Source organism: Eptesicus fuscus, chromosome 22, assembly GCF_027574615.1.
Source record: "Eptesicus fuscus isolate TK198812 chromosome 22, DD_ASM_mEF_20220401, whole genome shotgun sequence".
In the NCBI taxonomy this organism is placed as follows: Eukaryota; Metazoa; Chordata; class Mammalia; order Chiroptera; family Vespertilionidae; genus Eptesicus; species Eptesicus fuscus.
The window spans coordinates 40,807,539-40,832,414 of record NC_072494.1 but is presented as its reverse complement, the minus strand read 5'-3'; the positions used below and the strand labels follow the sequence as shown (position 1 = coordinate 40,832,414).

General features: G+C 56.6%; 1 protein-coding gene across 1 annotated transcript; it reads left to right on the top strand.

The window, feature by feature from the left end:
* Positions 1–1,817: 1,817 nt before the first annotated feature.
* On the top strand, positions 1,818–16,527 carry SFT2D2 (SFT2 domain containing 2). The gene is made up of 8 exons (XM_008153175.3): positions 1,818–1,952; positions 6,624–6,710; positions 6,940–7,025; positions 10,258–10,339; positions 11,641–11,676; positions 11,759–11,817; positions 14,413–14,442; positions 16,051–16,527. The coding sequence occupies exons 1-8, from the start codon at positions 1,890–1,892 to the stop codon at positions 16,088–16,090; spliced, it is 483 nt and encodes a 160-aa protein (XP_008151397.2). The 5' UTR covers positions 1,818–1,889; the 3' UTR covers positions 16,091–16,527.
* Positions 16,528–24,876: the final 8,349 nt, after the last annotated feature.

The following is a 24,876-nucleotide window of genomic DNA, read 5'->3' as shown; positions in this document are numbered from 1 at the left end:
GAGTGACACTGGCTTCCATTAGATGCTAACTGAATGCTTGCCATGTCCTAGGCTCTCCATACACTGTTACATTTCCTTCCCACAATAACTTACAGAGGTGGCAATTTCTGTCCCTTTTACAGATGGGACAATTGAGGATCAGAAAGGTTACGTAACTTGCTCAATGCCACACAACTAGCAGTAAGAGTTGGTGCTAGAGTTATAAAACCCTGGTCTTCCTAACTCCACGGAGGGTGGACTTGCCACTGTGTTCTCACATTGGAAAGATGTGTAGGAATTTACCTGAGAGGAACAAGGGGGGTAAAGGGCATCCAGGCAGAAGCATTTGTTATTCAAGTTCTGAGGTGTAAACTAAAATTATAGAAGCAAGACATGTTTGAATATCCATAAAGATGAAGTCACATAAGGAGTGTAATTACAACCTTTTGACTGACTTGAATAGGGTCCTGTGTAACCCCCTCTGCCTGGTTGTTTTTAAGTAATTTCCAACAGGCCCAAGTGCTTGGTGTAGACCTCAAGAAGAAACATATCCACCAAGAACCACTCCTGGTGGCTAACTGGGCACAAATTCATAACCAGAGTCTAGCAGCCATTGCCAACAGAGGCCTCTCACACAGCCTGCTTCTCAGGGAAAAGCCAGACCAGGCTGAGAGCCTCCTGCACTAGCTCCTGCCAGGGGAACCCACCTTTATAAAGGAGTTCCTGGAATCGGCTTTCAACCAATGGGCGGAGACCTGCCCTGTCCAATCGGAACTGTGCAGCTCTGCCCTCATTTACATACTTACCAATCCGAGCAGCTCTATAACCAACCATTTGGGACAGTTACTATCTAGACCAATCAAATTGTAAAGCTGGGTTCCTCATTTGCATCACAATGGACCAATTAGTAACGAGGGAGGGAACTTTATAAAAGCCAGCCTCCCTTTGGTGTCAGAGGAGTGCACTTAGACTTTCTGGCAGCGTCTGTGTCTCCCGGGTTAGCAAACTACCTGGGAAACGGTTCTCTTCAGGGCACCTCAGACCGAGGACTCCTGCTGGCATTGGTTGGTGGCAGCCACCTTTTGTTGACATTGGTAATAATGTCCGTCCAGGCAGTCTCCGTGTGTCCGGGAGGCGGCGGGAGACTCTAGTGGACGCTCCAGGGAACCGGTCTGTGGATTTGTTTTTTAAAGCGATTTCATCTTGGAAGTTAGCTTTGCAGACATTACCCAGCGAGCAGTCTGTGAGCCCCGGTCCTGAGTTAGGGGTTCTCCGACATGCATTCATTAGCGCGGGGCTCCGCTTTGAAGTCGGTGAAAGGAACCAACAAACGAACATCCCTTCCTCAAACCCAAGTCCTACCTGACTTCGCCCAAATCACACTCGGTGCATTTCCACTTGGAATTAGCGTCTTTCAAGGTTTCCACAAAGCTCGTTCCAGACGGACCTTCTTCCAGGTGGTCCCACGGGGTTTTGAACCGATTGCAGGTGCAATCAGAACGTGGGTAGAGCACAGCGTGGTCCCACGTCCGAACCCACCGGCTTGGGAACGTGCGCAGGGGCCGGGCTCGCCTGTGGGTTCCCGCAGCCCCGCACGCGGGGCACTCGGCGTCTGCTCGCTGAACCTGCGAGGCGGGGAGGGCGCGGGAAGGTGGGGACGTGGACTGACGCGTGGCGGGCTCGGTGGCCCTCAATTCCCACTCTCCCGGACCCCCCCGAAGCCCTCGACCAAAACCCGCCAGTAAAAGCGGGCGGGGCGCAGGCGGGCGGGGGGCGGGGGGCTCGCCGGGCGCCTGCGCCGGTGGCGGCCAGGTGGGCGGGCACCTGGGCGGGGCGCGCACCCGGAAGAGCCGAGGACCGAGCAGCGCAACAGGCGGCGGCCGAGGGGCAGCTGCGCGGAGCGGCCCGGGATGGACAAGCTGAAGAAGGTGCTGAGTGGGCAGGACACCGAGGACCGGGGCGGCCTGGCCGAGGTGAGTGCGCCCCCCGCCCGGCCGTGGCGCGGGCTCGCAGGCGCCGGAGTGGGGGGGTGGTGGTGGGGGAATGGCGCGGGCTGCGGGCGGTGGGCAGGAGCAGGACTTCCAGGACGTCCTGGAAAGCAGCTCTGCCCCGCCCTCCCCTTCTCCCGTCCCGGCCGGGCTCCGCGCAGACCCCTGCTCCCCACTCCGCGCTCCCCAAGGCTGGTCCGGGCGCTGGGCTCTGGCCGTCCGCGTCTGTTTACTTGGGTCCTGCACCCCATCCCCCCGCGCAGAGGGCGGCGCTGGAGCTGAACCCAGAACCGTCTGCGAGAGGAGTGGGTCGGCCCGGCCCTGGAGACCGGACTGGGGCCTTAGGGTCAGGCTGGGCCGAGCACCGGCCGGGCGGGGGCTCCCCCTGCTCCGCGCGGCGGGTGCGGTGGCCGCACCGGGGGCCCCGGCCTCCTGCTCCGTAGGGGTGTGATGTGACGCTCCCCGGCCCTGTGCACATCCGCGTGTTGTGTAACCTCCGCCGCGAAACCGTGGGCTCCTGGGGCCGGGACCACAGCTTGTCTCTGCCCACGCAGCCTGCACGCGGGCCCTGCGGACCCTCCGGAGGGCTGAGCCGGGCACCAGTGCCCTGGGTGCTGGCGCCTCCAGAATGCTGATTTCCTCTCTTGGGTGCTTTCTCCTTCTGTTGTTTTCCTTTCTGGATAACAAAATATCATGTCTTTACTTTTTGGCCTGTATTTCAAGGGCCTCAGTTTCCCCATCTCCTTTCGACGCCAAACCTGTTTTTCCTCTCACTTTCATCAGTGTCTCCCATGGCTTTCTCCCACGCTTCTTTCACTGCTGGTGTTACTGAGTCTTGTGTGGTGCCAGTACCTCCACCCTCCGTGAGATCTCAGAACTGCACACTCCACCCTGAAGTAACACCGTGGGAAGCCAGTGTTGGAGGAACAGATTTAACTCCCCCCTGGCATTTCAGAACAGCCCCCTGGGTTCCTTTCAAGTTGCTGCCTTTATGAATTGGCGGAGGCTCAGGAGTCATTTCCCGAGTTCTTGGTTCCGGATTTCTGGCTTCTCTGATGAACTCTCCCTGAAACCTCGGACGGGACAGGGCAGAACACTTAGGTCCTGCGTGTCCAGCTCGATGCCCTGTGGACTGTCAACAGCCTTTGTGAGCAGCGGGCTTCTGCAGGGCGACCTTTTCTCTTCCCGAAGGCTCTGGGGAAGGCGTGTTGACAGTGGGGTGATGCCAGTGTTACGTATTTAGAAATCGTCATGAATCAGTGGACAGCCTCCCCCCCGCCCCCCCCCAGAGGGAGAGCTGCAGTACAGATTGAAAACTACATACTGAGCTTGTTCTGGCCTAAAACGGTGACTGTGCGTGTTGGACACGGGGAAGGGCAGTGAGTTGGAAGCTCAGGCATGCGTTAAGTGTAGTGTAAGAAAGAGTAGGCGCTGCTCTCTTGTTCCCGAACACCGCTGTCCGTCCCCTCCTCTGGAGCGTAGATTCCGGTGCACGTCAGAGTCCGAACTCCTGGGAAGCATTTCAGCGGCCGAATCATCTTCAGAGTTGTCGTTGGCTCTGTTCTTTCCTGTTAGGGGAGAGTCTCCTTTAAAACATCGGTCCTGGCTCGATTGGCCTCCCATTTCCCAGGGCTTGAGGGCTGGCGAGGCTGCAGGGTTTCCTGTGGGTTAACGTCTGTCTGCTGTGGTCAGTTGGACAGGTGGCCTTACAGTCTCTGCCAGGTCAGCGTATAAGCTGTCAGAAGTCACCAGAAGCAAGTGCTTTTACTTTTAATTTTTAAAAATACGTTTTTATTGTTTTTGAAGAGAGATGAAGGGAGAGGGAGAGAGAGAAACATCGTTGGGCTGCCTCTTGCACACCCCCTACTGGGGATTGAGCTGGCAACCCAGGCCTGTGCCCTTGACCAGGAATCCAACAGGCGACCTTTTGGTGCCGGGGTCCATGCTCCGCTAACTGAGCCACACTGGCCAGGGCAGCACGTGCTTTTAAAAGCTTCTTCTTTTAACGCAAACCATAGAAGGATGACCGGGTCTGTTCTCCGGTAGGAAACGAGGGTTCTACACATCGCGTGGCCATGTCCAAGCACAGGGGGTCCCACGGTGGGTTTGCTGACGCCGCATCCTCCTAACTGACCGGCAGTGTGTGGTGTCAGTGGACTGCTTTCAGAAGTTTAGGTTTTATGTTCCTGCAAAGGGTTCCAGGGACAAGGACGGTCTGAGTGCCACCTGGCCGGACAGCGCAGGAACGAGGCCGTATTCCTTCCTCACCGTCTCCTCACCAGCCCTGTTTCCCCAACAGTTCTTGGTTTTTCTTCTTTCTGGCAAGAGCTGCTCTTCTGTCCACATCCCAGAGTCAAAGGCACCTTTGTGCGTAACTGCCAGCCAGACCGTGTGAACGGACGGATTGCCTCCAGATTCTGTGCGGGTGCTGTTTTAGCGGCTCTGATCTCCAAAGAGTGTTAGCCAGTTCCCAGCCACCATGAGTTCAGAGAGACGTTTTGCACCAGCTGAGTGTATTTTCATACACGTGTTTCGTTTTCCGAGTCCAGTTAGAAGCCGTGGGCCGCAGCTTCCTCCTGCCCTTGACCGAGAACTTGCAACCACTCAGAGTGGAAACTGGTGGAAAGTTATCTGCCCGCCGTGGTGAGCAGGGTGGCGTGTGGGTGGAATTCAGCTTGAGAGACTGGTCGAACCAACATATCGCTTTCCTTCTGAAGGTGGGAGGCAGGCTGCCTCCTGAGCCAGTGCTTCTGATTTCTACCGGGGCTGGCCTCTCGCCGTCCGCCTGCTGAGACCATTTCATATCCTCCATGCCAGGGTCAATTCAAGTTGGATACTTAACCTTATGGTTTATTCTCTTAAAAAAAAAAGAAAAGTTTGAATCTTTTAAAATATCCCTGTTGGCCCGGCTGGCGTGGCTCAGTGGTTGAGCGTTGACCTATGAACCAGGAGTCCACGGTTCGATTCTCAGTCAGGGATCCATCCCCAGAGGAGGGGTGTGCAGGAGGCGGCCGATCAATGATTCTCTCTTATCATTGATGTTTCTATCTCTCCTTCTCCCTTCTTCTCTGAAATCAATAAAAATATTACAAAATAAAATAAAGTATCCCCGTTGGTGCAGTGTTCCGGTAACCGATCCCGCCCAACCCTGTACCACACTTCTCTCCCACACGCAGCCCGGTGCTTTTTTCCACGTTGGCAAGGTAAGTTCTTCGGTGCTTGCATGAGTAGGAGGAGTCGTGGTGTTTGATTTTATTCTGTTCTTGGTGGGAGTTGAACAGGTTAGTCAGAGGGGGTCTCGCCAGGTTGTCTGGGTGCACCCGGACAGCAGGGCATCACCGGACTCCTTGGGAGGAGAGGTTTTCCTGTCCCTGCACCCGGTGGCCGTGTCCCTGGTCCTAACCTGCTTCTCCCACCGCATGTCACCAGCCCCGAGCAGGGTCCTGTGTTGCCACCCGCTCTTGCAGGTGCTGTGTGTGTGTGTGTGTGTGTGTGTGTGGAATTGCGGTGTCATTCGCCTGCTTTCACTGCGTGTGGACACCGGGGAGGCAGGACCCCTGTGGAACCTGCCCTCAGCGCGGCGTCCTGGGCGGAGGCCGCTGTTCCGGAGCAAGGCCTGCCGCGCCGGGGCAGCCCCAGGCTCTCCTCCCGCTCCGGTTGGACAGGAATTTGGAGACAAGGTTGGGAACAGGCCCTGGGCTGGAACACCCGAGGCCGAGGGAGTCGCCAGTCCGGTGACCCCGCAGCCTCTGCCACCACCTCCCTTCCTCCAGAGCCGGCGGGAGCGTGGTCAGCGGCTCCCACCGCGCGGCCAGGTGGAGACTGTGGGCCACACGCGGGGTCCTGGGCGAACAGACCCGGCCCGGCCGCCCTGGCTGAGCGGGCGGGGCCTTCGGTCTCCGTGGCAGCGCCCGTGCCTGGCCTGGAGCTGCCGTGCCACTTGTCGGGCGGACGGACTGGGACGATCTCTGGGCGGACGCTTGGCCGACGCCTTTGACACGGGGAGGAGCCCTGGCAGCTGCTCCCGGCTCCCTGTTGGGCAGAGTTGCTCTGGAAACGGTGGCCTGCTCTGGACTTTGCTCTCGGGAGGGATTAATCTTGGTGGCAGAGAGTCAGGATGGGGAGCGAGGTAACTAATTAACTAGGCTCTGCCTCCCACTTGAGGGACGTGGCTGGTGCCAGCCCTGGACAACAACACCGACAGCAGCAAAGGACTTAACGAGCGTCCTGAGGGGGGGCCTTAGCCCCGAGTCTCAGAGGTGCCGGCGGAGCAGCAACTGCTGAGCTTGAATGGACGCAGGAGACGATGACAGCCGCTGGGTGCTGTCCCTGCTTTTCCCCATCTCCTGGGGCCTGCCTGGCCGGGCACGTGCCTTCCCCGTGGGGGCCTGCGCCTGCCCGGGCCGCCGTCCTGCTGGCTGTCGGAAGTGGCTGGGGCTGGAGACAGAGCCCCACGTCTGGGGGTGCCCGGCCTCTCACCGCCGCAGGACAGGCGGCTCGTGGGTGGAGAAGGAGCTGGTCCCGCCGCTCAGGAGGGCTCTTCGGCTACAGCGTGTGGGGTTCTGTGCTCCCGCGCCCTGAAAGCAGTCACACACCAACCACACTGCGTGCGTGCTTTGTCTCGGGGCTGTGTGTGACCTGTTTTTCACACGGCAGGTGGCTGAGACATCCTCACTGAGCTGGAATACCAGAATCAAAGGCTTCATTGCGTGTTTTGTTGCAGGAATTCTCTGCTCTCTGCTGGTGAGACTCCCCCCCCCCCCCCCTTGCCTTTGCCCCTGCCCTCCTAAGCTTGGTCCTTCTGGGCCACCCACCTCCTTTTCTCTGTTGCTTTTCACAGAAATGCATGGGTAAGAGGAGCGGGAGGAGGGGGGAGCGGGAGGGGACTGGCGGTGGGGGTGGGTGGCAGGTTTCTCGGGGGGCCCTGGTCGAGGCTGTGGCAGAGATGCAGGCACCCCGCTTTGTCTTCCAGGGCACGCTTCTGCTCTGGGTGCCGAGGAAGGGGCTGTACCTCTTTGCAGTGTTTTACACCTTTGGTAACATCGCTTCGATTGGGAGGTAAGTCTTCAATCTGCCCTCAGCCAGTTACTCGGTGGGAAAGGCTGTGCCTGCGTGGGGGGTGAGGAGGTGCCTTAAGGGAGGGTGGGGAAGGAAAGAGGTCGTCAGGGTCCATCCCCCATGTCCTGTCCCTTCCAGATGCGTTTATAGTTCAAAGTTCACCTTTGAGACACGCCTGGGGGGAGACAGGAAGCATGTTGTGCTGTGATTTCACACGCGGGGGGACGTGGCGCAGGGCCCCGAACGATGGCCGTGCGGGCACGACGCAGCCCTCTGCGTTGTTCTTGTCTTCCTGCCGCCAGCGCTGAGGCCGTGATTTCACGACACGTGAAACTAGTTACTCAGAGCGACACCCTGTCAGACCTGCTCGTGAGGGCAGGGCATCAGCCCGTGCCACGTGCTGTGGGTGCACAGACACTCCGGGTCAAGTGTGTTCACTCTGACGCCTCAGCCACACCCGTGGGCTGACAGCCCGTCCCGCCTGCAGCGGGGGGGAGCGCTGGCCCGACTCTGTCCTCTCTCCTCGCCTTCCCCACAATCCCGGGGGCCCACCCCTTCCCCATCAAGAGGCTCCGCCCCTTTGTTCCTATGGCCATTGCCCCTCACACCAGGAGCCTTGATCATACCCTGCTGGGCTGTGAGCATTCGGAGACCAGTATGGCTCGGTTCCTGCCACGGTGGAGCTCACTGGCCGGCCAGGCAGACAGACAGACAGACACTGATAACTGAAGATGCTGTGGAGAGAGATGCTCGGGGAGGGAGCTGACCTGGTCTGACCCGACCAGGGACCGGGGAGGCTTCCTGGAGCAGGTGGAGCGCCAGCTGCTCGCACTGCCCTGTGGCTCACCTGACGCGGCGGGAGTCCCTTGTCCTGTCCTCTGCCTCCTCCATCGCCCCCTGCCGGCCACCCCCTCACTGCCCCCGGAGCTCCTCGGTGGCTCCTGGTCCCTCTGCAGGTGGAGTCCAAGCCAGCAGCTGCGTGCCGGCCAGGCCCTCGAGGGCTGCCTTCCCCTGCGCCTCGCCCCCTGCGCCTGAGGCTGAGCCTCGGCCTTTCCCGACACCCGAGCCTCTGCTCAGGCCGCCTTCCTGCATGGGACGCCGCCCCCGTGCCGCTCCTCTCCATGCCCCCCCCCCCCCCCATTGGGTGGATACTCGCCAGACCTGGCTCCAGAGTCACCTCTTCGAAGAGACAGCTCCTCCCCTCTAGATCAGCACCCCCTCTTTCTCACAGGCTCTGCATGCCCGCATGTATGTACGTGGTGGCGCACACGGCGCGTCAGCTGCCTCGGCACCAGTCTGTAAGCCTCTTGGCTGCTTGTCCCTGACATCCCCAAACCCGCTCAGTGCCAGCTGCAGTGCTGACAATGGCTGTGCCTGCCGCCGGCCCCTTCTCGGAGCTTCCTTACCGGACGCCGCGCGCCGTGTCTCCTGTGCCTCGAAAGCCCTCCCGTGCTACCTTCCGGGAGTTTTGCTTTGGGCAGACGGCGCAGGTCGTAATGTAGAGTCTAGACTGAGCAAAAGATACAGGCCGGTTTAGTCCAGAAGAACCGTTCGGAAATCCCAACGGGACCAGCTCTGCAGCCTTGCATAGGTCAGTGATGGCGAACCTATGACACGCGGGTCAGCACTGACACGTGTAGCCATTTCTGATGACACGTGGCCGCTGAGGCGGCCGCATGCCGAGGATGAAACATTTGCTGCTCCTGAGGATGAAACATTTGCGAAATAATGTTTTTTCCTCAAAGTGACACACTACCCGAGTTATGCTCAGTTTTTGGGCAAAGTTTGACACCCCAAGCTCAAAAGGTTGCCCTTCACTGGCGCAGGGGGACAGTCGGGGAGCGGGTCGCTGTTTCCAGTTGTGTCGAGGCGTTTGTGGCTCTACCTGTAGTCTTCGGGGTCGGTGTATGTGCTGCATTTAGCTTTTAAGGCCAGCCTCGGCTGTTGCTTCTTGTTCAGTGTTGGCTGAATATTTGACCCAAGAGCACAGCCTTGAATTCCACTGGAACTAAATGGCGTTTCAAGGAGAGGTGGACTTACGCTTAAAATGTCTGCCTTTATGGAGCACTCGGTGGCGAGTGCTGTCTGCTGGCCGGTGTGTGGAAGCCTGGCTACAGCAGGCTACCCCTCCGTTCGCACACAGGGCACACGGGTTTGAATGGCAGCCCCTTGGGCTCCCAGCTGTGTGGCCGTGGGTAAGTCAGTTAACCTTTCTGAGCTTCATTGTCTCATCTCTACAGAACTGTGCTAACACCCGACTCCCACAGCTGTTGAGGGGAGGAAACGAGGTCACGTATGTGGTAGCTGGCGTCTCGCGAGCGTTCAGCAGTTCAGAGCTGTTCCCAGCAGCAGCAGCAGTGTTCTCTGGAGAGGAGGAAGGAAAGGACCTGCTCTCCTGTTAACACACATAACCTAAGCCTGTCAGATGTGGTTTTTCCTTCTTAACCACTGGGCTGCCACGATAGTTTGAAATTAATTTAAAAAGGTCCACCGCTTGCATCTACACTGAGTGGCCAGATTATCATGATCTCTGAACGCATAATAATCTGGCCACTCAGTGTATATCCTATAAAATAAGAGGCTAATATGCAAATTGTCCCCTCGACCAGGAGTTTGACCAGCAGGCAGACCGGCCAACTGCCCATGTCCCCTCCCCCTGGCCAGGCTGGCCGGACCCCACCCATGCACGAATTCATGCACCGGGCCTCTAATATATATATACACACTGTGTGGCCAGATTATGATGCATTCAGAGATCATAATAATCTGGCCACTCAGTGTATAGATGCTTATGGCGTACAAATGGTTAAATTACTTGAGTGTTTTTGGTTGGTTGGTCATTTCCAGGGTAGACGGTGAAGGAGGCAAGGTGGCACCTCTCAGAGAGGGTCCTCGCCCCCAGCGGAGGTGACTGTGGCCCCAGAGTCAGCCCTGCCTGCACCTACAGCCTCTCCCCACTACTAGTTGGGTGGCGTGGATGGACCCAGCCCTCCTGGGCTGCAGTTCCTTCATCTGTAAAATATGTCTGATGTGTGTTCCCATGATCAACCCCGTTCGTTGATGGGTTAAATGAGGATAATGCACGCAAGGCCCTTCCGCGCAGTGCTGGGCACAGAGTAAGAGCCTTCAAACGCTGCCGTCGTTGCCGTGGTTGCGGTCATCCCGGGGGCGGTGGGAGGCGGCGGTGCCCGGTGCGGGCTGTTGTGGCTGATGCTTGTGTGTGTGTCCGCAGCACTGTCTTCCTCATGGGGCCCATGAAACAGCTGAAGAGAATGGTGGAGCCCACGCGTTTGATCGCAACCATCATGGTGCTGGTAGGTCGCCTTTCAGCTGGGCCTTCTGCTCCGGGGCTTTTTTTCCTAAAGCCTTTTCCTTTCCTCTTGACCTAGTTCCCGATGCCGGTGACCCTGTGGCAGAAGGGAGCATGCTCCACCTGATTATCACCCCCACTTTGTGTTTCTGTGGGTGGGTGTTAAGGTGCTGCCAGTTCTGTAAAGCACCTCCAGAGGGCGCTGCTTGTCAAATTAGCCAAAGCGATAGGGTGGGTGAAGCCATAACGGAGGGAATCCCTCGGGAGAGACCAGGTTCATTCTCAGGGAGGCGGGGAGGCGGGGAAGGAGGGCTCAGTCTCGGGGGTGGCTTTCATCGTCCTGTGACTTTGGGGTCATGTTTGTTTCCATGGGTCTTCCTCGCGGCCATCGCCCTGTTTCCTGCTCTGACGACAGTGCCTTCAGTCGCGTCCTATCTGTCTGTTAACCCAGAATGCCCGTCATTTCTTTGGCCCGTTCGCTTCCATCAGAATCACCCCAGACCACGCTGTCTGTCCATTACCAGTCGTGTAACACTGGGAGCTGGGCAGCACACTTGTACTGTTGGGTTCCTTTATGTTCCTTGCCTTTGTTCAGATGCTAAGTTTTCTAAGGCCACGCCCACGTGGCTGTTCACTTCGTGTCCCTCCAGAGCACTGGGCCCAGTGCCGGACACACAGAAAATACTTAGACTTACCTCTCTGGAAGTCACTGTGACGGAAGGAGGAGGCGACAGGCGTGATGGCCGCTCTAGCACCCGTCGTCCTTGGCCGTCGAGGGTGGAGGGGCCTGGACCGGTGTGTCTTGTAGAAAGAACTTTCTGAGAAGGGGCCTAGAGGAAGTGCTAGGTGGCAAGGACACAGGTACCCGGCTCGTCGCCTGTGAGCGTGGCATCTCGTGTTAACCTCTGTCCTCAGGTGGCTCTTCCACTCTCAAGACGGATGTTGGCAGGAGTTAGGGTACAGGTACGGGTGAAACCCGCTTTACAGTTTGAATGGAAAGACGGACGGGACTAGAAATGTGATCTTTGTTTGCTGGGCAGAGATTTGGGGAAATTAGAAAAGGATCCTTCTCTCTTTAATCCGCTGGGGACCTTATTGGCGATTTTAACTTTTCTGCGAAACGCGGGTGCTCAGGCGGTGAAATGCTCTGACGTGAAGGATGCATCTGCTGCCGAGCGCGTCTCGGGTCTGCACCCAGCAGCTCGCGCAGTGTTGGTGTACGTTTGCCAACAACGAGTCTTGCTGGTTTCCCCCATGTCGTCATTGCCGCCGTAGTAACTCAGCATTGTTTCCTTCTCTCTCCAGCTGTGTTTCACGCTCACCCTGTGTTCTGCCTTTTGGGTAAGTTTGTGTTTGCGTTCTCCTGAACCCCTCTGTGTGCGCTCGGCACCCCTGTTCACGGGACCTGTCGCTTTCCTTCCAGTGGCACAACAAGGGGCTCGCCCTCATCTTCTGCATTTTGCAGTCTTTGGCCCTGACGTGGTGAGTACCCTTCGCGCGCAGTCCCTGCCCACGGCCTCGGGTGAACGCGCGGGGCCCCACACTCGGTGTGCTGCGGGAGGAGGGCTGGCAGAGCACAGCGTTCTCAGTGATGCGGGGCCGCCTGTGACGGGGCGGAGCAGCCTGTGACGGGGCGGTGCCGCCTGTGACGGGGCGGAGCAGCCTGTGACGGGGCGGTGCCGCCTGTGACGGGGCGGAGCAGCCTGTGACGGGGCGGTGCCGCCTGTGACGGGCCGCTGCCAGCAGGTGGCAGGAGTGGCCCGGGGAGGCTGCTGGGCTCCTGCTTGATTTTGAGATGTTACTGTTACTAACCACTCGCGTCCAGTACGAGCGAGGGTAATGAAGTCTGACAAGGGCTGGTAAAAATAGTCTGTGAGTCAAAAAGACATTAAAGAGAAGGAACGTGGTAAGAAGAGTGATGAGCACTGCATTTGGGATGGGATGACTCATTTAACCGGAGGATGAAGAGGGCGCTGTCTGCAGGAGACCAGGAGCGCCGCTGACGGGCAACCACGTGGCTGTGGGCGGTTTCAGCCCCCGCACGGAGGCCGGGGCAAGGCCCGTGGGAGGGCTGCTGGAGCTGTGGTTCCCTGGACCCCCCGTGGCTGCGGGTTCATGGCCCTTTCATTCTGGTCCAGCGTCAAAGGGAGGTGGGGGGGGGGGGCACGTATGGCGTCTGTAGCTTCTGCCGTTTCTGTAAGCCACTCAGGGCTTACCGAGGGATGATCTTTGCCGGCCAGGGTCAGTGCAGGGGTGACGGATGTACTTTGGGGGGAAATGTTTGCTCTGACGCAAAGACTAGAGGACCGTGACTGTTGGAGCGTCCGAGGATCAGGTCCACCCGGTGTGGTGGAGTGGACCCTGAGACGGCAAGCGTGGCGCCCTCCCTCCCGGGGGCAGTTTGGGATGAATGTGCTTTTGGTCCTTCGGGGACTCACTGTGTTCACGGGTAGACGGGCCGGTGAGTGCAGGTAGGAGGGGAATGAGGGCCCCGTTTTGACATGACACGTGTTTTGTAGCAGGCGCTGCACGGGCCTGGCGTGACCGCTTATGTTTATATTTTTGTTTTCTGGGGGCAGAAATGTGTACCCACATACATATGTCTTTCTTATGTAGTTGTCCCCCTTAACCGAGGGGGACATGTTTGTTCCAAGACCCGCGTGGATGCCTGAAACCAGGGATAGCACCAAACTCCATACAGTATATACGAGGCCGTTTTCTACACATCCCCACCCGTGATGAGGTGTCCTCAGTAATCAGGCACAGCAAGTGGTTAACAACAGTAACTAGTAAAACAGAACAACTTACACAGTTTAGTACAATAAACGTCATGTGAATGTGGTCTCTTGTGGGTACAAATTACCTCACTGCCGTGCCGGCCTCCCTGGGACCCCGGTGGGGCGGTAAAGGGCCTTAAGTCGGCGGCTGCCCCTCCTCGCTGAAAGGAACCCTTCCCGGCTTCTCCGGGGCAGATCCGAAGCGCAGGCCACTGCCCCTGCACTCGGCCGTTACTAAGGGAAGTAAGGGGACCCGAACACCAGCCTTGTGGTTCCGAAGGTTGAGCTGGTACCTCAGTGACTGTCGGTGGAAGCGTGGAGGCGCTGGGCAGCGTGAAGATTCATGTCCCAGATGGGACAGCATGAGATTTCATCACGCAACTCAACACACAACTTAAAACTCAGTTATTTCTGGAATTTTCCATTTAGTATTTTTGGACCACAGTTGACCAGGGATAACTGAAACCATGGAAAGCGAACCTTTGGGCACGGGGCGGGGAGGGACGGCTGGAGACTGCTTCTGAAGCCAGTTTTCAGAGGTCCCGCGTCCTGTGGGCTCAGGCCAGGCGCCATCCCCGTGGACTGACGTTTTCCGACGGTTTGCTTTTCCTAGGGCTGCGGTGTCTGCCCCGCCCGGCGGCAGGCCTTCCTCGGTGGCGGGCACGGCTCCCTGCCGGGCAGGGCGTTGGGCTGCCTGGGGCCACCAGGTGTCTTTGGACTTGGGTTTGAAGAATCAGAGCTTGTTTATAGTTTCATCCATAGAGCAGTTGGTACTGGGTTTTATTTTTTCCTGTTCTTTCTTGTTTCAGAAGTAATTGGAGCAGAGCAGGCAATTCCTCCCAGTGGTGGAAGTTGTGTTCTGTTGAGGATTTACAAGATATGAGAGGACAGTGGGCCTGGGGCTTGTTTGGCATCCTCTCCGGACAGGGCTCTGTGCCATCGGGATTTCTGGATCTGCCTGTTTGCGGTGACGCTGCTGGCTCAGCTGGTCAGATCGGTCACCCACGAGCCTGGAGTCACATGGCTTGTCTCCACCTGGGCGTGTTGCCTTCCTCCTTTGGACACAGATGACACTTCCTTCCCAAGTTTACGGTGGCATAGCGTGTGTGCACGTGCATGCACAGTACTATGCGTGTGCATGTGCGTGTGTGCGTGTGTGTGTGTGTGTGTGTGTGTGCGCGCACCCTTCACCCCAGGACCCCATAAGTCACTGCAGATGCTGTTAGAGCGCAGAAGCCTGTCCTGTCGTAATCGTCTGCGCCTTCATTTAATTTGATCTTCTGTTTGTTTCTCCTTGTAGGTATAGCCTCTCCTTCATACCGTTTGCAAGGTAAGTCGGCTGTGTGAGGATGTAACATAGTCACTGGGGGATGTTGACGTGTTTGCACAGGACTGTTGGTATGAAGTGTTTTCAGAGAGTGCTTGTTCTTTCATCTTTCCTGAGCCCTTTGAGACAAGCAGGCAGGTGTTGTATACCTATTTATAGGTTAGTGAGCTAAGGTCACCCCGCCCCCAAACAAGCAGCGATGGGCATCGGCCCAGGCCACCCGCACATTCTGCTGCGATCTGTCGTGTCTGTGCACATGCCCACCCATTAACCGGCAGCTTGGAGATTTTCTCATATCCCTGAGCCAGAGGTGGAGGGATCGAAGCTCGTGCTGTCTTCCTGCTGCATCAGCTGGGGACGATTCAGGGAGGAGTCTGTACAGGGAAGTCAGCAGGGCCGGGGTTCCTGGGAGCAGTGCGACCTTGGTGACCTTGGCGACCTTGGCAGCCCGCTGCCCCTCCGGCCTCAGGGCTCGTTGACGACTCAGCGGGTTGGCCCTTCCAGCGCCAAGGTTCTGACTCCAAACCTCCTTACATTGGCACCGTCCGTGGTCTTTGCCTCTGACTCTGGTCTCATGTCACCATTTAATTCCCGTTCTTCTCTTGTTAACCAACACGTGTTTCCTAAACTGTGTTGAGAAAAAGAAAAATGGTGTGTGAGCAGGGGCAGCAGGCTTACGTCTGACGCCTCCCAGGTCTGTTGCCGACGGTGATGTGGACGCTGGGAGTGACTGGACGAGAACTTCGAAGCCCCCCGCGTTCACGGCGGCGGTGGCTTTGTGAAGGGCTCCGCCTTCCAGATCCCCAACGTGACGTGTGCCTGTGAGCTTCCGCGAGGGGCCCTCTCTCACGCAGAGCACCTCCTGGGGCCACAGGGCAGAGCAGAGCTTGGGAAACGTTCTTCTAGAATCATCTTGCTGTTAAAGCGCACGGGAGTCCACGCCCTCACCGCCCTGCAGCGGGCGCCCAGGGCCGGGCACAGGTGCCGCTGGGAACGGGCGGGGCTGGGGAAGCCCGAGCCCACGTGGCCGGCCGAGTCGGGCAGCGGTTGGCTGAGTGTCGGTTGGTTGAGTGTCGGTTGGTTGAGTGTCGGTTGGTTGAGTGCCGTCTTCCCGTGCGGCTCGCACTGCGTCCCGGGAGCATCGGGGAGCGCCCGCTGCAGGGCGCCCTGTGCAGGAGCCCCTGGCGGCTGTCCCTTGGCACGTCGGCTGCTTGCTTAGAGGGAAGAACCCGAGCGGCTGTTTCGCTGAGGGCATTGACTGCATTCTGGGATTCTGGGTGCTAGAAAGGGCACCCTCCTGGCGTGTCCCTTGGTTCCTGATGGTCTCTACCTCCTTCCTGTCTTTTCCTTTGATCGTCATGATCGCTGGCTGTCAGTTAGCAAATTCCTCCTCCATTCCACGCCCTCATTCCCACCGCTGGTCAGGAGTGTGAGTGGGGACACGCCTTTTCACAGATGAGACATTTGCAACTCAAACATGGCAAGCGACCTGCCTAGGGGGTCTGACCCCCCAGTCTGGTGCTCGCTGCTCTGCAAGGTGCTACTCTGGGTGCAGGAGGTGGACAGGAGCCGGGGTGACCATCTCCCTTCACCTTCGTGTTTTCCTCCTAGGGACGCGGTGAAGAAGTGTTTTTCCGCGTGTCTTGAGTAACAGGCGGCCGGCTTCGCAGAGCTTCGGACGGCGCGGCGGAAGGAAGCCGGCACACGCTTTGTAAATACCTGCGAACCTCCCGCTCACGGACACCGGCCTTTCCTCCTGCGGCAGCGGGTTCCCGCGACCGGACCGTGTACGGACGTGCTGGGAGGCAGCTGGGTCCCAGCCCCCGTGTCTGCAGCACAGCGGGCGGGGGGCTCTGTGTCTTCCTCGCCCTCTGGTGACAGGCGGTGTTTCTGAATCCGAACGTCGGCCCTTGCAGAGTCCGCCCCGGCTGGGATGGGTTGTAACCTCGGCGCACGCCTTTTCCCCTTGGGGTTTCTAGCTTCCTTTCCTCATGACCTCCTGGAACTAGATGGAGAACAAGGCCCCGGAGAAAACGCTGCTTTCCTCTGGGAGAGCCGACAGGAGGTGAACATGTTTGCTGTCCTTTGCTGTGTTTTTCCTTCCTTCATTTCCATTCTGGACTGGAGCCGGGGGGAGAGGGTGGGAACAGCCCAGGGCCCCTGACCTGCAGGCGTTCCCAGCGTTGGCACTTGAGCCGCGCTGGAGACGCTGGGGAAGGCGCCGTGGGCTGCAGGCGGGCCCCGCTCAGCCGGATGCCCCCCCCCACGTGCTCTCGTGTCCCTGGCCTTGTCTGGGCCTCACAAGCCTCGTGGCTGAGCAGTTGAGGAAACCGAGGGTCAGAGAGGTTACCAGTTTTTCTACCCAAAGCTACGGCTGGTGGCAGAGCCGAGCCAGCGCGGGCGCCCAGCCTCCGCCGCGCTCAGGACCCCGTGTTTCCCGGGGTGGCCCTGGGTGCTCCTGGGCCTGGGTCCCTGCTTCCCTCCGCAAGCCGATCTCCGCCACTGCGGGGGCTCCGGCCCTGTCCCTTTGGGAGGCGCCCTGGCCTGTGGCCTCTCTGTTCTCTGTGTCCTTGAGCCACGGCCGCCTGACCATCAGAACGTCCTGAAGGACCTTCGCAGTCTTGCTGGGCTTTCTGTCCTTGCCCAGCTCCAGCCGCCCACGCGGGCTCTTGCTCGGCACCTCCACACCGAGGCCGTGGTGGTCCCCGGCTGTGGCTGTTGCCGGACTCTCTCTGCCACTGAGACCCAGACCGGCCAGCCTTCCCTTCTGCGCGGGGAGGTCCTAACAGGCCCGAGCGAGGCTGCGGTGCCGGACCTGCTTTCAGCCGGGAAGGGACATTGAGCGATGCCCTCTGGCTTTTATGGGTCCCGGTGCCTCTTGGAGAGTCCAGGTCTCTGAAGGGCGCGGCACTGCCTTACGCTGCCCCAGGGTGTGTAGATGGTGGTCGTGAGCGTGGGCGTTGATGTCAGACCCGTCGGGGTGGGATTGCGGCTCTGTCACATGCCATGTCGAACCAGTCACCTAACCTCTGGCCCTCAGATTGCTCACGTTTAACCAACGGGAATAAATCCGCACCGGCTGTGGCAGGAGAGGGCCCAGCATGGTGGTGGGTCGCAGTAAACGTTATTTAATCCCAGAAATCAATGATGGCCGTGGAAGGTGACAGGGTGCATGTCTCTGGCCGTTCACTTACCTGAAGGCCGTGCCCCAGTACAGCGGGCCTGCCCTGCAGGTGTTGCATGCGGATGTCATTTAATAGTCAGTGCCTCGCCCGGGGGTGGTCTCATCTGCATTGGCCTCGGGTCTATCCCACCAGGAGGGGGCGGCGGCTCTCGCAGAAAAGCTGCTTTGCCCGCCTCTGTGGCCGCGGCCAGTTTGCTCCGACTTCTCCCTTCAGGACCTCGGGCAGCGTGGGCGTGGCCCCGCCTTCCAGGACCTTCCGGAACCCTGAGTTTCTCCTGCCGCTGCCTGTTCTGTTTGCTTCAGGCCTGGTTTTGTGGGAGGAAGACTCCATTTCAAATCTGCTGAGCACCGTTACCAGGCAACTGCTGGTTCACAGCAGCCCAGTGGGTGGGAGAGACGGGCGTGGGGAATTGGGGTTTCAGACCCGGGGCGGTAGGGCTCGTGCTGCTCCCCTGCCTGGCATGCTCACTGCTGGGGGGGGAGAGCATAGCATTCTGGGAGTGGAGGGGACCACTGAGGTGACGCCTGCAGACGGGATGTGCTCACCTGCGGTCACACTTCCAGCGGTGTGCAGCAGGACCCCGGCCCCCTTCCTCCCTGGACCTGCGCCCCGAGGCCGCTGTGCTGGGAGGTTGGGAGCAGCTGGCCAGCAGCTCCTGGCCTCTCCACGCCCCGCAGAGCCTGCCCCCCACCTCCTGTCTCCCTCAAAGACGGTTCCCTCTGCCTCGAGTCTCGGCTCCTCGGCGTGGCTGTGCCCGGCCACGGCTACCAGGCCCGCTGGCTCCTCGTCCCCCTCTCCTGGGCAGGCCGCCTCGTCTCTGGGAAGAACAAAACTGCCCCCAGCTGAGCACTGTCACGTGCTTACCGGAGCGACGGTGGGCTGTTCACCCGCGTGACCCTCCCTCCCACCCCGGCAGTGTGTGCTCTAAATACAATGGAGAGGGGGGGCGTGCCTTAAAAAGAGGGTGCGAGGGTGTGGGCACGCTGCTCTGGCCGCGTCTGGCTTGGGGAGCACCACGGGTGACGGCTGTTGCCATGTGAGTGATGAGACCACGTGGAATGAGTTAGGAAGCGGCTGCAGGGCTGTGGCCGGGGACCCCTCTCTGTGGGGCAGCCGGCCGGGCCCTGTCCCCTCGGATCACTGCTGCACAGCCGATCAGGGTGCAGGCTTACAGAGCCACGTGGCTAGGTTTCTGATACAGTTTTGACTTTACAACCCAACCATGTGCAGTAGTTTGTTTGCAGATGTTATTTTTGTAAAAGCTAACAGACCTTCCACCGAAGTTAAATGCAGATTTATATCCGTGTGTCTCTTGATAAGACATCAACAAAATTTAGATTTAGAAGTCCAGGTTTTTTTGGGAGTCCTTACTTAAAACATTGGGAGGTTAAATTATGTGTTTCAAGTACCTTCTAACACAAAACTTGATGAAATTCTGAGATCTTGAGGGTTTTATTTGAGTAAAGAGGGAAGGTGCTGTGCAACGTATTGAATCCCAGTTCACTCAAGATACAGGGTGTCTCGTTCCCCTTTCGGGCGCTTTCCAGTCCTACCCCGTGCGTGGGTGACCTCCGGCGCGCACCAGCGTGCTCCCGGGGCGCCAGCGGGCACCTCGCTCCAGGGTGGGCGAGGCCCGGGAGGCCAGTGGGAGCTGCAGAGCCTGGGTGCATGGACGGAACAGGATCGCCTCCTCCTGTGATCCAGCTGGCAACGGCTCAGAAATGTGCGGAACATCCTGTCGCTCGGACGAGCTAAGGGCAGGGAGGAGGGAGTCCGTGGGGCAGGAGGGACCGGCTCTTTGAAGCCACAGGTCGGTCCACAGCATTGTGATAGACCAGCGACTTCAACCTTTTCATCATGTGGCACAAACCAACTGCTAACATTCTGCGGCACACCAAAAAACAACATGCTTCTTGACAATTTGACCAGAAACAGAATAGGTGTAATTTTGGTCCATTCACGCTGGGTGACTGTTGTGTTGGCTGTTGTCATTGTTGTTGTATCTGGCATCTCCGGGAGAGAGGTCAGTGCCTGGGCTACACAGTCAGGCGGTGCACGTTTTAAAATTCCTTTGGCACACGGGTGACCATCCGTGTGATAATACTAGTGTGTGCTTCACAGCAGAGTAATGTCACCACACCTAATGACCAGAACCAGGAAAAGTCACAGGTAAAAGTTCCCTGATGAGAACGGGCTGCCCGCACCGAGCATCAGCCAGGCATCCTGGGACCATGCCGACGGGTCTGGGCAGGTGCGGCTGCGGCCGGACATCCGTGCTGGCAGAGGGCGGTGAGGCTTCCCGTAAGTCTGGACGAACCCGGGTTTGTGAAATGTCCTGCAGGAGAATCATAGCTTACAGTTCATCTTGCCTTTCCGCCGTGACACGTTTACTTTGCCTTCCATATATTTGCTTGACTTAGCCGCTTAGAACAAGGAAAGGAAACACACAAAACCCCCCTCTGAACGCATAGTTTTTGCTGCATTTGTAAATGGATGGGGACGGTGGGGGTGAGGATGTTCAGAAACCCATGGAAATTTCTGTGCCTTCAGAACATTGTGCCTGTTCAATATGATGAGCTTTTAAAACACTTTGTTAAAACGTGATTCCGTTTTTGTATAGTCAACAATTTTGAATGTTGCTGATTGCATCACTGAACTTTTTAATATCCACAAAGGTTTGTGTGTGTGCGCCCTTTCCTACCTTGAGACTATTTCATACAGTAAAGATTGTGCTCTTTTTACTAGCTCATTTCAGAGAGAGAGAATTTTGCTGGTATAAGCTATTTCACACCCCCTCCCCCCCCAAAAAAAAGAGAATCACAAAACAATTCTTTTTTTGTTTTGCTTTTTTCCCTTCTTTAATAAATGATAACGTTATGATCTTTAATAAAGCTAGTGTTGCCTCTTATTCTTGTTTGTATTTCCAGGAGTCACTACACCAAATGATGATTGTATGACTATAAGGAAAGACCACGCCTTTAATATGAATCCTTAGTGGGTACCATACATTGTAGGCACTTACAGGTGTTTATATGTGGTCCTCTCAGAGGACCTGTGTTTGGGTCTAAGGACAGTTCTGAAGGTGTTTGAGAGGTAAGTTGTTTTGGGGCTGTTCCTATACACCTAGCTTGTTTAGTCACATTGAATAAACTAGGATTGTCAGATTCATTAGCATAAAGTTTATAATTTTTTTAAATTCTTTTCATGTCTATAGGATTTGTAGTGTCCCGTCTTTCATTGCAGAGGCTGGTACTTTGCGTCTCCTCTCTTTGCCTGAGGTTTATGAATTTTATTGTTTCAAAGAAACATTAGTTAAAAAGATTTGAACAAGTATTTAACAAAAGAAGATATGTGAATTGTTAACAAACATATCTAATACTAGAGGCCCGGTGCACAAATTCGTGCACGAGTGGGGTCCCTCGGGGTGGCCTGCAGGGATTAGGCCGAGACCCGCAGTCCAACGCCTCCTGCAGCTCCTACCTGCTACTCCTGCTCATCCCGACCCCATTATGCCTGCCATGGGCTCGCGCCCAATCAGTCCCGATATTGAGAGGCTCGCGCTGCCACAGCAGCGCTTACCAGCCATGAGCCCTGTGTCTGATGCCCTCCCAAGGGGAGTGGCCTGCAGGATTGGGCTGAAACTGGCTCTCCGACATCCCCCGAGGGTCCCGGATTGTGAGAGGATGCAGGCCAGGCTGAGGGACCCCACTGGTGCACGATCGGGCCAGGGAGGGACCGAGGGAGGGCTCCAAGGTGTGTCCAGCCCATCTCACTCAGACCCGATCAGCTGGGCCCCAGCAGCAAGCTAACCTACCAGTCGGAGCATCTGCCCCCTGGTGGTCAGTGCACGTCATAGCGACTGGTTAACCAGTTGACTGTCTGCCCCCTGGTGGTCAGTGCATGTCATAGCAAACTGTTGAGCAGCCTTAGCATATCATTAGCATACTAAGGGCCCGGTGCATGAAATTCGTGCACTGGGGAGGGGTCCCTCAGCCCAGCCTGCCTCCTCTCACATACTGGGAGCCTTCAGGGGATGTCCTACTGATGGCTTAGGCCCGCTCCCCATTGGGAGCGGATCTAAGCCTCAGTCTGACCTCCCTTTGCAGGAGGCGACCAGGCTGATCAGGGGAAAGCGCCAGCCCCATAACCCCGCTGCTGCAGCCACTGCCAGTCACTGCAGCCGCCAAGGTGTTTTCATCAACACGGACTCCAGTCCCTTCACCATGAAAAAATGACAACTTTCTTTAGGCATTTTCAAGATGTGTCTTCCATAAGATATGAGATTTCTTTATTTTTCTTTTGTCCTTACCTGAGGATATGTTTCCATTGATTTTTTCCCCTTCCCTCTGATCGCAGGCTCGGCCCCTTCCCAAGCCTAAAGCCTCTGCCCGAGGCTTTAGACTTGGGCAGGGGGCCCCTGCCCCTCCGATGACTGGCTGGGAGTGACCTGGGTGCTGAGGAGGTTCCTGGGACCCAGGTATGTATGCAAATTAACCGCCATCTTTATTGGGTTAATTTGTATACTCACTCTGTTTGGCTGTGGGCGTAGTGGAGGTATGGTCAATTTACATGTTTCTCTATTAGGTAAGATTATGCTTTGATTGGTTGTTCGATTGTTCTGCCTTTTGGTCTATTTGCATATTACCCTTTTATTATATAGGACTAGAGGCCCGGTGCACGAAATTCATGCACTTGGGGGAGGGGATCCCTCAGCCTGGCCTGCACCCTCTTGCAGTCTGGGAGCCCTCAGGGATGTCTGACTGACGGCTTAGGCCTGCTCCCTGTCAGTCGGACATCCTTAGCACTGCCGTGGAGGTGTGAGCCCAGCTTCTGGCCGAGCAGTGCTCCCCCTGTGGGAGCACCCTGACCACCAGGGGGCAGCTCCTATGTTGAGCATCTGTGCCCTGGTGGTCAGTGCACATCATAGTGACTGGTCGTTCTGCTGTTTGGTTGATTTGCATATTAGCCTTTTATTACATAGGATTGTGGTATTGTATGAAGATTAAAAACCAAATAAAACTAAATTCTTGACTTTAAAGATGCATTCTTAGGCGGTAAAATTAAAATGACAGGCAAGGAAGTTATTTGCATAAAGTTAGGATAGTGATGACTTCGGGAGGGTTGGAGAGGTTAATGGTTGGGAAGGGGCACGGTGTGCAGGCGGACCTGGGTGCTGGTCATGCCCTATTTCTTGATTAAGTGGAATTTACATTTACAAGATGTTCACTCTGATAAATCATCCCACTGTATGTTTTTTGTGTATGTGCACTTTTGTTATGTATTTGACAATAAACAATACCCACTTTCATTTCATGATTGGTTATCTGTTTTTCATTTAATTGATTTATTTTCTTACCTTTATTATTTCTTTTCTTATACTTACTTTGGGTTTAACTGATTCTTCTAGCTTTTTAAGGTGGGAGCTTAAATAATTGATTTTAGATCTTTCATCTTTTCTAATATAATACTATACATTTCCCTCTAAGCACTGCTTTAGCTGCACTTCACAAATTTTGATATGATGTGTTTCATTTTAATTCAGTTTGAAATATTTTCTCATTGCCCTGTGGTTTCTTCTTTGACCCATTGATTATTTGGAAGTGTATTTAACTTTCAAACACTTGGAGATTTTCCAAGCATCTATTATTGATTTATAGTTTCATTGTTTTGTAGTCAGAGAACATACTCCAAATGATTTTAATCCTTTAACATTTATTGGGCCTTGTTTTATTATTGCCCAGCATATAGTCTATCTTGGCGGGTGTTCCAGGTGTACTTGAAAAGATTGTGTAGTTGTTGGGTGGAGTATTCTATAAATATCAATTATGTCAAATTGTCTCATAGTGTTGTTCAAGTTCTAGCCTTACTGATTTTGTCTACTTCTAGAAATTATAACTTGGGTTTAACTATTCAATCAGTTGTTTACACTTCGCTTATTTTAAACCTTTTGAAAAATAAAACACACAAAGAGGCAAAATAAAATACAAAACAATAAAGAATGTACAGCTCAATGATGGTGTAACCACCACCCACATCAAGAAAGAGAACGTTGCCAACACCTCGGCGTTGCCTTGTGCTCTGTGCGGTGCCTCCCGTGCCGCTCAGAGGTCACTGCCATCCTGTTGCCGCGTCCGGCGCCCCTGCGCTCGCTGCCTTCAGGATGCCTGCCTGCTTCGTTTTACTGAGCTTTAATTGACAGGCAGCCCTGGGCAAGTCTAAGGTGTGCAGTGGAATGACTTACATATCCTGCAAAACGATTACCGCCGTACGTTTAGTTAACATCGATCATTTCCTACAGATAGAACATACGTGTGTGTTTTCTCTCCCTGTGGTGAGCCGGAAACGGTCCACGACACCCCGGGGCCTCTGCGCAGGGTCGGGACGGAGAGGTGGGAGCCTTCCCACAGAAAAGCCAGCCAGCGAAGGGCCAGAAGCGAACCCCGTAGTGATGGGGGCGTGGGAGTCGTGAGGACGCAAACCCAGGCTGGTGCCCCCACCCTGCTGAGTCCCAGGACCGAGCAACCCCGTGAAGACGAGCGGAGCCCCTTCAGCCTCACCTTGGAGAGCGGCGGGGGGCAGTAAACACCGTTTCTGTGCCGAGGGCCAGGTGCGAGCGAGCCCGTCGCTTGCTGGGGTGATGGCCGGCCGTGTCTGCTGATTACCCCTCACCTGTCCCGGCGCCTTCCACCGCAGTCTCTTCATCGCAGCCAGCGTGGCCTCTGCACGTGCCTTCCATTGCCTTTAGGACGAGGCGTGTCTCCTACTTAGACCCACAGGGCTGTCCGGCCTGGGGTCCTCTGCTTCTCCCTTTCCGTCTGTCAGTCCTGTCTCCGGCCGCCTCTCCTGCCGTGTGCTCTTTGCACGTGCTGCTCCATCGGCCTCTGTCCCCTCGTTGCCAGACGACTCCTCCTCACCTGCACGTTTCAGAGTCGGCCTCGCTTCCTCGGGGAGCGCCCCCCTGCCCCCCCCCCCCTCTGTGTTGTCCTTGGCAGACCCGAAGTCCCCGAGGGCTGAGTCTGTTGTTGCTGCCTGCCGTGCCCCCAGCTCACCACCCAAGGAGGGCAGGCTCCCCCGAGTTGATGCTGAATGGATGGAAGCACCAAGGGGAGGTCCCAGGCAGGCAGGCCGACTGGCTGCAGACACTCTGTCTGTCCCCACATGACATGTAAGATGTCTCTGCTTCGGGTGCCTTCGGGTGGCACGCGCCTTTTCCTTTCTCCAGTCCGAGTGCCCAGCCGTGGGTCCCAGGCCC

Excerpts from the sequence above, each read along its gene's own strand:
- SFT2D2 (XM_008153175.3), top strand. The coding sequence starts at position 1,890 with ATGGACAAGCTGAAGAAGGTGCTGAGTGGGCAGGACACCGAGGACCGG. Across the intron at positions 7,026-10,257 it reads AACATCGCTTCGATTGGGAG|CACTGTCTTCCTCATGGGGC; the intron begins GTAAGTCTTCAA and ends GTGTGTCCGCAG. Across the intron at positions 11,818-14,412 it reads CAGTCTTTGGCCCTGACGTG|GTATAGCCTCTCCTTCATAC; the intron begins GTGAGTACCCTT and ends TTCTCCTTGTAG.